This window comes from Periplaneta americana, chromosome 8 (assembly GCF_040183065.1).
Source record: "Periplaneta americana isolate PAMFEO1 chromosome 8, P.americana_PAMFEO1_priV1, whole genome shotgun sequence".
In the NCBI taxonomy this organism is placed as follows: domain Eukaryota; kingdom Metazoa; phylum Arthropoda; class Insecta; order Blattodea; family Blattidae; genus Periplaneta; species Periplaneta americana.
The window spans coordinates 19907215-19924227 of NC_091124.1; the positions used below are offsets into that span (position 1 = coordinate 19907215).

General features: G+C 34.6%; 1 protein-coding gene across 3 annotated transcripts in view; it reads left to right on the forward strand.

Annotated features, from left to right (window-relative positions):
- Positions 1-17013, forward strand: part of LOC138704532 (uncharacterized) — a 64485-nt gene that overhangs the window by 35554 nt on the left and 11918 nt on the right. For 2 of the 3 annotated variants that reach the window (XM_069832514.1, XM_069832515.1), the window contains 3 exons: positions 10040-10148; positions 11355-11536; positions 13274-13372. In XM_069832514.1, coding sequence (XP_069688615.1) covers positions 10040-10148; positions 11355-11536; positions 13274-13372 — 390 coding nt within the window. The remainder of the gene's footprint in view (positions 1-10039; positions 10149-11354; positions 11537-13273; positions 13373-17013) is intronic. The other variant, XM_069832516.1, reaches the window with a different exon arrangement.

Below are 17013 nucleotides of genomic sequence, written 5' to 3' on the forward strand. Positions count from 1 at the left end.
GTACTACACCAAGTAACGAACAATCTTACTGATATGTCTTAAGACTAATTTATACTGAATGTTAAATACTCTGAAAGCGTATTATTTATCGATTGTAAATGTTGATCATTACACATAATATTTTTCATTATTGTAATGAAGATATGAGATTCTCTGTTACTTATTTTGAAACTATGGCTTCCAACACGTGTGAAATAGTTATTTATGGTACTTGTGAGGTAAGTGCAATAAAGATCACGCTCACAAGTACCATACGTAATTTTATCCATGACCATAACGAAAAATTATGTTTTATAAAAGAAAATATGTTGAAAATAAGTCCTCATGTAATCACATACCATGGCATGGATTTTAGAATCAATACGTAGGCCTATACTAGGTAGGTCATGATGTAGGAGGCCATGATTAGTGAAGAATGGTATCTAAGGCGTTGGATAAATAACAAATTATAATTAATTATATAATTTTAATATATATTTTTTCAATTTAAACGTGTATTTTCGTCTTTTTGAAGTTTCAGGGATTATTTAGAAGTGTTCACGGAACTAATGTGATTAAAATAATTTCACATTTTACTTCTGTAAACTTAAGAGGAATATTTAAACTTAACTAATCATGATGTCTGTTTAGCTCAGTTAGCTAACGCGTTTTGTTTTAAAATCCTATAAACCCAACTTCGTAGGTTCAAGTCTCCTCGCATCCCAAAAGGTAAATTATTACAAAATTTTAAAAAGATGCATATTAGATATGGATGTAATGTACAAATTACGACGTAGCAGATAGAGAAAAGAGAAGGAGATTGAGTGACATCTAGTAACTAATATATTAACTTCTTGAGTAATAGTTCAATGAAAAATGTATACGTGTGTACCCGGGTACTAGGAAAATACTAATGAACTGTGAGATAAAGTTCAAACTGTGAGGTAAAGTCTTTATCTCACTAGTGAAATAAAGTAATGTTGAATAAAAGCCTACTTTACAAACGCAAAAGTATTTAGTAAAGGCATGTTTTTCGTTATGGTCATGGATAAAAATATTTACACTTCTGCCTATATTAGTTTTGAAAGAAGGTATATTAAAAGCCAATGGTTAGAGTTAATGGAAGGAAAAAAGTACGTAGTTTCATTAATGTAACTAAAATATTCATTCAATCAGAATGAAATTCTTGTGGCATTGTGAAGTTGTCATTTTTCAACAATGTCTCTATACCAACAGCAATGTATAATAGTTTTTCCGAAACTTAGAATTTGAAATTTTGAGAGCTTGATTACCGAATGATGCGCCATGTTAATTTCTAATTAATACTTGCTTAATAATAATGATATGAAAGTATTACTATAATTTTGAAGCACAGTGCACAACCGTTTGTATTAAAATAATGGATGTTTACTTTTGAAATAATATAGCATTTAATATACCTACGTCAAATTTAATGGGCTATAACGATTTTATTTTGAGTTTATTTCTTACATGAGATGTACTGATTTCTTTAGAGAGAAATTTTATCCAGTATCTTAAAATTACTTGCACGTCGATAGTGAAATACATGAAAACTCAGTCTGTAAAAACTTATTTTTTTTCTGCAAGTATTCGTAGGATCTATAGTTACTCTCGGAATCTTTATGACTTACAAAAGTCGTCTAGCCTATATGGAGCTAGTAAAAACCACTCGAAGAAGTCGATTGGTTGAAAGAGGATTACTGTATTTGCAATAAAACTATGTCTAGTCCACGGCTGTGGAGTAATGGTTAGCATGCTTCTCCGTGAAAGAAACGGACCCGGCTTCAAATCCTGGTTGAGACAAGTTACCTAGTTCGGATTTTTTTTCCAAGATTTTCCCTCAACCTATTAAGAGCAAATGCTGGGTAACTTTCGGCACTGGATCATGGACTCATTTCGCTGGCATTATCACATCATCTCGTTCTGACGCTAGATAATCGTAGCAGTTGACAAAGCGTTGTCAAATAACCAATTTAACTGTGGCTAAGTCGAAAATGCCACCCTTTTTCATGCTTTATTTGTTATTGTACGCATGTTTTATACAATTAGTAGGAACATTTTTATAACAAAATTGCCTACTATTTTACAACTTCCCCTTTCCTTTAATCAGGGTTGTAAAAGAAATTAACCAGAAGTAAAAATTCGTTTCCACAGTCAGTTGTATGTACTGCAATACTTATAATCTCATTACATGTTTTTAACCAAGACTTAAGTTATTTTATTTATATAGTATTTCATGTTGCTTCTTAACTGTAGTTCGTAATTTAGCTGTCGAATTTGTTGGGGACTTAGGTTCGATATTCAGAGAGTAGAGAAGAGGACGTGCGTAATGTTTCAGGCTTGAGCGTTACGTCTTCAGCAGGATTATACTGTACAATTCATACATTTTCACATTTTCCTGAAGACTATTATTGATACGCTGATTTGATTATTTATACGACACACACTTTCTATTCTCTTCATTTTATATTTTTCTCAGTCATATTTTTGTGCAGGTTATTTGGTATATATATTTTTTATATTTAAGGGTATAATTGCATGCATATTAAAGCATTAAATTCCTAGCCCTTGTTATCTCGATAGAGATATTTGATTAATTTTCCTTTTACTAATTATATTTTGTCTTTCTGTCCTTGAATATATTTTTTTCTACTTCCTCCATAATTTGACATTAGAATCAACAATTAAAGTAAGTCCACTAAACAGCGAGCAGTCATTTCCTGGGAACTCAGATGTAAATATTAGCCAGTAGGGGCCATATTCATAGACATTCTTAGCGCGGGCTTCCGGTGGATGATCAGCGAACTAATGTTTTTCGTATTCATAAACCAGTGTTAGCGATATGATAAGGTATGAATCCTGTACAAGTAATCAGACGATAGTCGGGGCTAGTTTAGCACGCTCGTAGCGCGGGCTAGCGAAATGTCTATGAATAGCATCCTAGTTGTTTTCCCTTAGTTTGCAATGTGATGCGAATCATTTCTGCTGTTTCTCTTCTTTGATCCCATGTGACAGAAATTAACAATTTGGCTGAAGCTGATAGGTGAATCAACAACCTATTGTCTGAGGTAGTGTGATTCATTTCCTTCGTACGTGATGAAGAAGGTGATGCGGCAGGACCATTTCCAAACACACCCAGATACCTAAATGTTTTTATTAATCACACCTTGTGCATTACTGTTACGTTGTCTGCATTGAAATTATGAGAAGGGAGAGATGATATTCGGGGTATTCCCAACACGATGGCAGGAGACCGTAACAAGCTATCAGGTATATAAATACGTGTAAGGTTGATGATGATATTGAGGAGAATGTACAGTATATGCATGTAAATGTACATAATATACATCTAATTTTGAAACTTCAAGTCAATATCGTATTTTATAGTGAAAGCTGACAAGAAAACTTGAGGATCATCATATCTAGAGCCCGGATTTCCATGCACTATCAAATCTCATGCACTATACATGCATTCATGTAATGTCATATGATAAAATATGTACAATGAAGCGAAGAAACATTAAAAATATGTAATATCAAAATTGAATTCTACATATGTTACGTTTTTATTTTTATTTCTAAACAACGTACTATAACTAATTTCTCAAAAATTTCTTTACTTAAGCTCATGTGTTTATCTGAAGCACATTCTTGAACACAGAAAACGATCATTCTACGTGACAAGAAGTGACAGATGCTTGCTTTAAGCGAAGAAATTTGGGACAAAGTGAGGTCGAACTGAGATATTTTGCATTTCCGCATGATCATGACTCCACTAGGAATCGAACCAATCGAAACCGCGACTTTCCGACTTTGCAGCGTTACACCTTAACCGCGACGCTATCGCGCACCCCAAATTCACACGTACTTACGTCTGTATTACAGCTATCACAATACACTACATCACCGTTCGTCTTCAGAAATATTCCTTTCCTTCAATACATTTTGATACAAGATATCTTTTTGCAATTCTAACAGAAGCTATAGCAACACTTCACAATTCGACATAAAAGTAAGGGGTCTTTACTGAATTGCAGTTTGCAAGCATGATGCTTCTGCCTTCCTTTCTTTCAATATTTTGACCTCAGGCTTGTAACCAGCGACAGTTGGGGTTGGAATTTCCAGTGTAACAAAGAAAGATTTTAGTGGAAAATCCAAAGACTAGTTGTCAAGCAGGATACCACGTTTTTATATAAGCTTGTTACACTTCTAAAACTTTGCAAATATTCGTTTTATGACATATCGATTCCAAATAACCGTACTTTTTCCGTGCATGTTTCCATGTTTTGGCCCTTTTTTGGTAATAAATTCATGCATAATGCATATTCTGAAGATTTTAGATTTAATAGCATATATTCAGACTTTTACATTGCATATTATGTCCTTTTTCTCGTTTTAGTGCATATATTATGTTAAATTGCATAATAGTGCTTTTTATGAATGTTGCTTCGTAGAATCTGGTATTTCCACGTTATTTAGAAAAAAATAAAAGAAAGCTTCCGATAACCATGGTCTTCGTCGTGTTTGCATTTATCTTCACCTCACACTGCTCACAGCTGTCATTTAGCTCCAATAGCATATATCCCTTAGTATTGCATCCTCTTCTGCTAACAACGTCACATCATCAGCATACCTTAATTTTTTGTGATACTTCTTCAATAATATATTTGTGTAATCGTTCAATCTTATAGATTTTAAATTCAGAAAAGAAGGGTGATCAGTACATTTAAGCAGATTTTGATTATTATTTTTGTTAAAAAAATTAGAGGATATGAAGGAATTTTTTAAGTTCTAATCCATGCAATAATGCCATATTAGATGATGGGCTTAAAAAGAGCTAAATAAACAGTATGTAAAATACTGATGGATAAAATATGACGAAGAATCACACATTTATAAACTGTTTTACGTAATCTGCTGCATGGATAAAAGATATGAGAAACAATTCCGGATTTTCAATCATGTTGCGTAGATACTTCGCAACTTCAGCTTTTTTCAAGGGAAGGCATTTTCAATTAAAATTAGAACTACAATAAAATTATGTTTTACTAAACTTAAATTACTATGTTGATTCAAAGATTATTGACCAAAAGATGCTAAAAAGAGAGAGAGAGAAATAAAGGGAGAGCGAATAATAATGAGAGAGAGAATAATAATGTTTTTTTAGTACTGAACGAAAGGAAATTAAAATCAAACCAATATTTAATTATATTTATATCTATGTTAGCATTTTTATAAATTTTATTTCACGAATAACTACTAAATATGACTACTTTGTCATCTGTATATGGAAGTATGGAACTTTGAGCTATTACAGATTTTAAAATGAAGTTAATCTGAATCTTTCATTAAATTAGTTTATTTTTCATAACGTAACAAATAATACTTTGCCTACATATTCTCTTCTCTTCTTTGTTACTTTCATCGCCTTTTATCCTTCTTCAAAATCGCGTACCCACATTTCTAGATTGCTATATCATAAACACTATCTTAAAGTATCAGGTTAAAACAAATACAAATCCCACGACACTGTGTGCATTTGAAAAAATAAAATAAAACTGACAAGTAAATCTGTCAAATAAATATTTAAGGAACAATCACCACTTATGCAAGAAAAATTAATTTATAATTTACTTGCCTCTTGTTACTTGTCATTTCTAATGTGGAAAGCTTTAAAATACCGCGAATTTTTTAAATAAGATTTCTTTTAATAAAAATTACAGCACATATTAATCATGTTGATGAGTCGTTGTAGTGCATATAAGATTATGATTCTCTACATACAGATTAATAAGTTAAAGTTTTAATTAAAACCTCCAATTCCTTCGAAAAATTTAATTAATTTTATTTTTAAAATATACAAGAATTAGAATAACTCTTCTCGTGTTCTCAGCCAGGTGAGTTGGAGATTAGATTCCAAGCTTTCGACGGCTAGCTCTGCCATCTTCTTCAGGGACTTCATCCTGAAGAAGATGGCAGAGCTAGCCGTCGAAAGCTTGGAATCTAATCTCCAACTCACCTGGCTGAGAACCCGAGAAGAGTTATTCTATATCAAACGCCGGGAAAGCCTCAAGTTATACAAGAATTGTCATTGTCATATAATACATAATATGGAACACTCAACTACTGCTTTTAATAGAAATCAAAAGAATTACAAAATAACATACTTTCTTTACAAATTATTTCAATATACAAGGCCGAAACAACTTTTTACAATACAGTAAGACATACTTGAATGATTTCTCAAGATAAAAATTATATAACAAACTGGAAAAAAATGTCATCAGGAAGATCATAACATACCTAACGAAATTATTTAGGATAATAAAGTTCCAACTCATCCTGAATTTAACAACATACAAGTCGATACAAAGACAACAAATTTAAATTTCACATCTCATAAAAGATCCTTTTCCTATCTGGAAGGAAATATAACCAGTCCCTTCAAATTTCCTACAATATTTACTGCAAAGAAGAAAAATGTCACACTCTTGAGAATGGACCTATAGTACGGGTTGTCGTACCACTTCTCCACATTTGTGTTGCCATCTTTGTTGTTGTTCCCCATGGTTCTGGAAAAGAATCGAAACAGTAACAAGACTAATCATTACTTTCTACTTTTTGAGTATGTTTATCATTGAAAAAATAATTATATGATTTCCTTGTCCATCTATAATCTTTCACATTAATTATTACATTAAAATTGCTAGAAATGTTTAACAACAGAATCCTATCTTATGGTACAAAGTATGAGAAGAAGTATTGAGAATGTACAAACAAATTATGTAGATATTTTTTGGGGAAATACACATTGTCAGTGTCCCAAATACAGCAGAACAAGTTGTCTTGGACCTACCATCTACTTGTGTACTGCGATTTTCTCCTAAGTGAATGGACTAATTTTCTTTATATTCAGTATCTAAAAGTCAATTTATTCGTGACTGATTCACATAAAATGTAATACTTTTTAGTTAAAATTAATGTCTTATTTGAAGTCAAAGACACAATGACAAAACACATCAAAAATCTTAGACGGTTATAATCGAAAAATTTTTACGTAACAAAAACCGGCTAATAAGGTGGTGATATTAATATTGATGGAAAAAGATTTTCAAAATTGAAATGAATAATTACTACTGTAGATATAACTTTGTAATATTCTTATCCCCTGTATCGGTGCTTCTTTTATCATGATTTCCTCGAATATGTCGACGAAATATGAATTTTAGGGTTAATATTTCTTTAAAATATCAGGATACGGCATACAAAATTAATATTATGCACAACAACATATAGAAATCTAGTTATTAATTTTAATTGTCACAAATTTCTTGATATTTTAAATATTATAATTATATAAGTAAAAATGTTCCTTAAACAGTAGGCCTATATCCAATTATTACTTAATATCAGTTTACACATATAAAGAAAGAAAGTATTGAAAAGTACTCTGACTAATCCAGAAACCGGGGAAAGTTCAATCTCAAGTAGCAAATCTTACACCGGGTTACAGCACTTAACTATCCTATCCTATCTCGTGTTCCGAGTGGACAAATACACTTAAAACATTCTGCAATATTCCTGGGAGGAGCCAGCAAACAACGCTTTGCCGTCAGCCTGGCTGTAAAAATATCGAGACCCTTGGCCATGTACTAGGGTTTTGATCAAAGGGAGAACTCTTCGTAACACACAACGCAGAGTGCGTTCGTCTATTTCTACAGCCCTATCGAAAGCTAAATGGCAGGAGTATAAAAAATCCATTGCGTTTCAACCGATAGCAGCCACCGACGAGCTAATATTTTTTTTATTAGTAGATTATTTTACGACGCTTTATCAACATCTTAGGTTATTTAGCGTCTGAATGAGATGAAGGTGATAGTGCCAGTGAAATAAGTCTGGGGTCCAGCACCGATAGTTAGCCAGCATTTGCTCAGATTGGGTTGAGGAAAAACCCCCAGAAAAACCTCAACCAGGTAACTTGCCCCGACCGGGAATCGAACCCGAGCCACCAGGTTTCGCGGCCAGACGCGCTAACCGTTACTCCACAGGTGTAGACTCGAGCTGATATTGTAGCGATCGACAGAAAGAGAGAAAGAGGTCTTATTTCGGATCCCACCGTGAGAATGGAGCAACACACACAACAAGTGAACGACGAAAAGGAGACAATTTATCTCCCCTCACTTCAGCATGGGAGGTAAGGGTCTTCTTTTTGGTGCTCGGGGAAGATGTTTTAAATTTACCAATAATTATTTGAAATATCTAGGTACTGCAACATGGTATTGAAAAGTCTCCAAATTCTTAAGAATTCTATACTTACATTAAATACTCATTTGTTAGCAAATTTTATTATAGTTATTATAGTTAAGGCTGGTTCACAATAAACCGGGAATGAGAACCAGAACGAGAACGGGAAGTGGACGCCGTGAATGTGAAGATTTGTGATTCAGAATAAACCGAAACAGAAACGACTATGCATATCAATAACGATATATTATAAAGTCGACATTAAGCAATCTGATATTATTTGTGTACAATTAACCAATGGCGTTCTCTCATGAGTACAAGCCAGCCACCATAAACACAGGTTAACCATCTTCAAAATTTGTGACACAGAATATGTAAGAATTCAATTTGGTCGTATACACACGCAGCATATCGATAGTCTAGATCAACGGTTATCAGAACATTGCACCCTCGGGCTAGCGTCTAAGCCGTGTACAAGACACTGCCCTAGCGTGCATTCGTGGTTGCTGGCGGGTATGCTGTCTCCCTAATTCTTGTGTACGACTGAGCATATTTCCTTACCTCCCATTTCAGCGAGTGCTGACGACCACTGATCTAGATCTAATACCACGTATGTAATTTTTCCAAAATTTTCAGGAGAGACATAAAACTGTTTATTATAACTATTTGAATCACTGAAAATCACAGTAATCGGTAAGAATACTACATTTTTACTGATTATTGTGTTTTTCAGTGGTTCAAATAGATAGACTAGGCCTATATGAATAATAAAAAGTGTTATGTCTCTGCTGAAAATTTTGTAAAAATCACATACGTGGTATTAGATCTAGGCCATCGATATATTGAAAGCGATTCTACTGAATTTCTTAGCCAGACATGATGCAAGAAGAAGAAATTATGTCACGGCCTCCTTACAACAAAATATACGACGGCAAAATAGCTTTATGATGACAACAGAAAGAATCTAGTAGGCTGTGATCGAAAACGAGAACGACAAAGTTAAAACTTCGCCAAGTTTCACGTTCCCCTTTCCGGATTCCGGCAAGCTTCTCGTTAATTTTGAACGCTTACATTTAAATGTGTAGGCTATTTTAACAATTTTTCCGTTCTCGTTGTCGTTTCCGTTCCCGATTTATTGTGGTAAAAAAGGTAAAGGTATCCCCGTAACATGCCATGAAGGCTTTTGGGGGGCATGGAGGTAGAGCCTCATGGTTTCCATGACTTCGGCACTAGAAAGAGGTAGTGTGTCGGCACCACGCTCTGACCGCCTTTTACCCCCGGGAAAGACCCGGTACTCAATTTTATAGGAGGATGAGTGAATCTCGGGGCCGTTCTGAAAGTTTGGCAACGAGAAAAAAATCCTGTCACCACCAGGATCGAACCCCTGACCTTCCAGTCCGTCGCCAGCAGCTCTACCAACTGAGCTAATTGTGGACCAGGCTTAATTTTGGCATAATGTGGAATCGTTAATGCAGGTACATCCCGAGGTTTCTCTAAAAAAAAGTATGAGTATATCAGACTGAGCTTAAGAGTGTTAAAGACCTCCGGCGTCAAGTTAATGGGTGACCACACAGCGGCGCGCCGTGGAGACGAGCTTTCCTCCAGGAACTGAGGAACCGGAAACAAGCACTTTTCCAGAGAGCTAGCCCGACCTTGACCATGTCATGGAGTGTGTGAAGATGTCGATAGCTATTGGCAAGGTCGCGCGATGACCTCCAGCCCTGGATCCGCTTGCCCGTGGCCCTGACCTCGAGTGTGATATGGCTTTGATATACGTGTATCCTGTTCGTGGCAGGTTCCGGCTCCGCCGCGCTCCTGTTCCGCTGTGGAGGTTCCCTCATCAACGACCGCTACGTGCTCACGGCGGCGCACTGCGTCACCGGCCTGCCCGGAGGACTCCAACTGTGAGTAGGCCTACCCCACGATGCAATTCCCATATATTCTTATTTAAAATTATTATTACTTACTTGCAAATGGCTTTTAAGGAATCCGGAAGTTCATTGCCCTCCTCACATAAGCCCGCCATTGGTTCCTATTCTGAGCAAGATTAATCCAGTCTCTAGCGTCATATCCCACCTCCCTCAAATTCATTTTTATATTATCCTCCCATCTACGTCTCGGCCTCCCCAAAGGCCTTTTTCCCTCCGACCTCCCAACTAACACTATATCTATTTCTGGATTCCCCCATACTTGCTATTCTGAATTTAATGTTTCTAATTACAGTAGAATCCCGATTATCCGTCACCCTATTAACCGATTGGCGGATTATCCGACTGTCTTTCTCTCGCTCCTTTTTTTTTACAGAAACATATGAAGTAGATAGCCTACTATTGTATGTTATATTAGTATATGTATTTTTTCTACAGAGTGTTATTACAACCATTTACACTTACACAGTTTTGGTCTACTGTTTGAGTTCCCGTACTCTACAACTTCTATATAAAATGAATTTCATAAGTGTCAAAAGAAACTTGTTGTGCTAAGTATCGAACAAAATACAAATAATTAAGTGGTTTGGGGATAGAGAAATTGTGGGTCATCTCACATCACAATACGAGAATGGTGTTACAACTGTGCACGATTTAATAAAAATCAAGGATAAAGTGTATACAGTATGTAAATCTACAACATGAGACCTTTACTATTCCTATATTTCCGCTGACAGCCATTAAAAGTTTTCTTACCCCTTAAAATACGTCGTTGATATCCGAACTTAAATTAATGAACTTCTGATTCACTATCAAGCTTATTAAACACAAGACCACGCAGAAAATCACGGAAATTCAGTGTTATTCACTTAATTTGCAAAAATATTTTATGGTACGGATTATCCGAGTTTCTCGATTAACCGTTCAGTCAATCGCCTTCATTACCACGGATAATAGGGGTTCTACTGTATGTCAGGTGAAGAATACAATGCGTGCAGTTCTGCTTTGTGCAACTTTCTCCATTCTCCTGTAACTTCATCCCACTTAGCCCCAATATTTTTCTAAGCACCTTATTCTCGAACACCCTTAACCTCTGTTCCTCTCTTAAAACGAGAGTCCAATACGACATAGAAAAAAGTTCTTCCAGTTTTCTTAATCATGGGTTCACGTCTTGCTTGCCAGAGCGACGGTTCGACTGGGGGAACTGGACGAAAGAACAGATCCCGACTGTTCCAGTACAGAGTGCGCGGATCCGGTGCAGGACTTCGTCCCCAGTGCCGTCGAAGTGCACGAGAGGTACGACAGTCCCAAGTTCAGGAACGACGTCGCCCTCATCCGCCTTGACCGACCAGCCATCATCACAGGTGAGCGGAGTTCACTACATCGTATCGCACGCAACGGATATTTAAATGGAGTGCGTTCACTGTAATGACTCTACCTTATCGCATCATCGGACTGCACATCAGCCACAGATCACAGACAGATAGCAGCTGTTTAAAACATATGATAGGTTCTAACTTGTCACATGATCTCCTACACTTCTTTTAAAAGGAAAGGATCAAATTCTGAAGTGCGGCATTGACATTGAAAACAGATGAGTTTTGAGATTAGGCCTAATAATCACGAGTGATAGCGAAGAAGAAGAATAATTTGTAATTGCTTCACGCTTATTAACTGAAGAGGAAGAAACTAAACAGATATTGATTACATAATATATAAGAAACGACTTGATTACTGTAATGGGGATGCCTCAAATTATTCATTCTTTGTATTTTTCTACAAGCGAAATAAATTTTCCGTCTTGCATTTTGGCACGACACTGAACATGGTACAACATAATATTACAGTTAAACAATTACAATTAATCTAGCATAATGGTTAATTACACTGTACTGATATTAATTGAAATAATGTGTAAAAACGTTAGTTATAAATGAAACATTTACGGAATCTTGGCTTTGACTTTCAACCGATCGCAGATCAGTCAGTGACGTCATATTGTTTTGGTCTAGTACTGTTCTTGGCTTGGATAGACATTAGGCGTTCGGAAATTTAACTGATTTTTCAACGATCCTTATTTAGCCTAGGCCTATACACTTATTATAATTAGGGTTCAGGTATGAGTAATTTATTTTGTACCGGTACTATTATTTTCAGTGGCCGATCTGTGTGGCGCAAGCGACAGAGGCACGGAATGCCCTCATTAAATGATAAGCACAGGAACGCCATATCGTAGCAATTTGTGAAAACACTCGGATAATGGAAAAAATGAAACGGAACATCTCCACTGAGGTCTATATGGTAAAATGCTAATTTTTCCACCAATCTTTATTTAATTTTTTGGTCAAGGGAAAATACAGTATTAAAATAAAAAGTGTTTTTGTGAAAGACTAATATTTTCCCTGGACCAAAAATGCAGTATAAATGGAGTAAAATTAGTATTTTACGTCGAGCATATTAAAATTGTGGTAAAACAGTTAAGAGTCTACACATTACCGTCGCTCACTGGAGATTTTATTTTCTACCAATGCCTCTACTGCTTGGTCCGAAGGACTGTGAGTTCGAGTCCCGCTCCGAGCATCGATGTTTGTATTAATTTAAGAAATAAGGAAATAGAAAAGGAAAACTATGAAACAAGAAGGAGAAAGTTAGAGTTGTGTGGACACTTAAACATAATAAAAGTTTTAGTATAGATTAAAGAAAGAAAAATGAAAAAAAAAAAAGCTAATAAACACATTTCTCCTCATATGAATATTTACATACGATTAATAAAGTTCAATACAAAATCAAGTACAACTTCTAACGCGGTTTACCTCACCGCCTTAGAAAACTTACACCGTTCTTTCTAGCAGGAGACCTTTGCCCTTCACGGGATAGAATAGTATATCTTTATCTTTTATCTTATTAACTTAGAAAGTAGAAAAGAATAACATTTTAATTTTAGATTTATAAATAATTGTAGAATGCACAATTAAGGATTGGTTGCATTAAAATGTCACTGTTATCTTGACTTGTATATTAACACATATTTTGTACAGAATTGTAGTCTTAAGTAATGATGTACTATAAGAGAAAATGTAATAACAAACTTTTTTGCTTAGCTTACGTCAGCCCAATATGCCTGCCCTTCGACTCTCTCAGGAATAAGACGTACACCGGCTTGGTGTCTCTCGTAGCAGGCTGGGGAGCTACCGATATAGGTAACAAATCCACTATTCTTTTAATAATGAAAAATAACATTACTCGACAAAATATGTATGATGTCTTCCTCTGAATTATCAGTCACCATGCATAAAACCGTTGCTACAACAATCGACATTGTTACGAGTAAAATTTCACTGAATACTGAAGAACTGGAAAAAGTTTAGATATGAAATCGTTGAGAAAACAATCAACTGTGCTCCTTTTAGATACTAATCTTTGATGAGGAAGTAAATTACTCTAATATAATTTACATACAAATTTCATAGTTAATTTCTTCCAAAACACAAAATAAATTAATGATACAAAATAAACCTGAAGTGCAATTAAATATTTAGCCAATTTTATACTTTATAAAACACATAACATTCATGTAGTATTTTTTCGAGTAACAGTGTTCTTCATTTACTTCACACTACTTTATTTTTTCCTGGCGCCTTTCTGCCAAAGTATTTTTTTTTTATGCAGCCATGCGGAGAATGAGTGATGTGGAAATCCCGCCATGAAGGCATTTAATATCGCAAAATAGAATAGTAAGAATACATCAAGACGTACAAGGTGATTCATAGAATGTGAAATCCAATTCAGAAATGGATTCATGACCTAAAAACATAAAGACCAATCTTAGATTCGAAATAATAAATTATAGATTTCAAATAGTAGTTTTTTTTTCTCGGACACATGTGAGTTTTAAAACTTTACAAATTTATGAATTTTAAACAACATAAACATGCCTAGAATGCTATCATTTGTACAAAATTTGGTGACATTAGGGCTAATAGTTTTGAAATTATATTTGTTAAACTTTTATTTATTTAAAAAGGCTCCTTACAACAAAATTTTCAAAAATTTCAGTTCATATTGGTTCAAAAGCTTGAAAGTAGTCATGGGAATATAAATTAATTAGCTTTTTGAGCTCAGTCTAAATAGAGAGTCAAAATTAATTTTAAGTGTTTTTTCTTAATTTTTCACTATTATTTGATCAGTGTTCCCTTAAGTTTATTTAAATACACGCTTACACATCTGTGGTCATATACGTTGGGTATATATCAGTAGACCGTTTTTACTATTGTCGTGTGTAGGGTTGCCAACCCTCCCACATCTCCCGGAATCTATCATATTTGGTCCTAATTTTTAACAGTCTCCTGGCTCCCGTATTTTTCTTCTCTTCTAGTGTTTTTCTCTCTTACTTCTGCATAATGTAAACATCATTATTGTAAACATTTCATTTTGCCGTGAATTATGATTGTTTATATGATGACTTTTGTTGTTCAAGAGATGCATTAAAACGTGCAGTCTTTTTATAAGCTAATGCTTGCCATTAATAGGTTTCAGTGCTCACCCATTTAAACTCAAACAATATTAATACATGGGTCATTCGATAATTTTATTATAGTCACGTCGCTCTAATTTCCGGCAGCCAATCACGTTGCAGGTCGGCTACATTTAAACGTGTGCGTCTTGTGATTCGCTGCTGAAGACGTCATGCATTGCCTAAGCCTGGATAAATACTTAATATAATCGCCCGCCATTTTGGCTCTTTCGTTGGCGTTCGCAGAAAGCACATGAGGACGTTATTTGCCGCTCAATTATTTGCTGAATTACAGTGCGTTTGATTTATTATAATAGGAGCTACGACATGATAATGTTTAACGGTGTGGCAAATAGATCCCTCGTCTGGTAGCTCGGCAACGAAAGAACAAAGATGGCGAACGATACTACCTACCTAAACTTTATAGAGCCTTGACTTCCTAAAACGTAAGCAAAGAGGAGGAGACACGCCGGGAATAACAGCGTCGCAATGTGGCACTATCAGTGGTAATTTTTTATTGAGTTATTTTACGACGCTGTATCAACATCTAGGTTATTTAGCGTCTGAATGAAATGAAGGTGATAATGCCGGTGAAATGAGTCCGGGGTCCAGCACCGAAAGTTACCCAGTTGCTCGTATTGGGTTGAGGGAAAACCCCGGAAAAAACTGACGTTACTCCACAGGTATGGACTCAGCGGTAAATAACGTAAGCTAATAACAATGAGAAAGAGGAGCATCTGATGTGTGTTATCTGTGAGCTTGAAGACAATAATCTTATTAATAAGATATTTGTAGTGAGTTTAATTTGTAGACTGTTATCTGTAATGCTCTAAAATGTTCAGCAAATACGAACACAGATGCCTCATTTAAATTCAGATTGCAAGAGGTAAGAATGCCTCTCAGAATACTTTAATTCAAATGTTGCCATTAATTTTCGAACGATTCATGTATTATAAATTTGGAAAACTGACTAGTTTTATTCTAAGCAATAGCCGTACCCGTGCGCTCCGCTGCACCCGTTAGAAATAAATATAAAGTAATTACATAATTAAAATAGGACATTTGATCCAGGGAACATTCATGTCTGATAGAAGGATAAATCGTTTAATATATTACTTAATTTAAATTGCATCCAAATAATTAAAATGCGATCATTTTGGTCCAGAGACCACTCATTGGTGCAATGACAATTCCTTTAACATGATTATAATTTTTATTACATGCAACCATAGTTTAATGAACATTGACATCATTTAGATTTAATGTCTATACTTTATTTTACTTGTTTAGGTTTCCATTGAATTATGGTAATAACTTAATTTTAACCCTTCTTTTCTACGTATTCAGTAAATGGCGTTTGGCCCACTATGGTTCTGAACCCTTCAAATAACTTAAATTATATTATATTATATTATATTATATTATATTATATTATATTATATTATATTATATTATATTATATTATATTATATTATATTATATTACATTATATTATATCAGAAGTTGCTGTAATAACATTATAGCATTATTTGCATCTAGAGAAACTACACTTTCTAATGGTGAAATAATAATTAATTATACAAATCGGTTAATTTAGCTTCCGATATTACTTCATACAAACACAGAAACATTCTCTGTAGGTTATCTTTCATAGCTTTCGATTGTTGCTGTCCAAGGCCCCTTATAGACGAAGTCATTCGTTTTTTATTTCATTATACGGCCTTAGATGGCAGTTATTTTAATTTTAAAACTCATTTATCTCATTAAATATCAGTCCTATCAAAATTTTTGAAGGAATAAAACTTATCGCAAATTAGTTTTAAAGAAACGTTTGTTATGTAACATTTTTCACAGAAATCAATAATAAGCGAGATATTTCGATTTATTTAATTCAGGCCCCCTTATAACCCCCCTTTTAAATAATGTATTTTGAATGCCATATAGCCTAAAATCTAAGTTACAACGAACTTAATTTATATTCCAATTTTCATCGAAATCCGTTCAGCCATTATCGCGTGAAAAGGTAACAAACATACAGACAGATACAGACAGACAAACAAAAATTTCAAAAAAGCGATTTTCGGTTTCAGGGTGGTTAACTATATATGTTAGGACCAATTATTTTTGGAAAATCGAAAATTACCAGAAAAATTTCGGCTACAGATTTATTATTAATAGAGATAAAGAGGATATTTCATCTCTTGATCAATAATTGGATAGGTATTCCAAACAGGAGCATGACACATCTATTCAAATCAGAGCTGCAGATTGTAGTCGACTTCAACTATTACGCGAGGCAAAATCTTTCTCAAAATACTCTTAATTTAA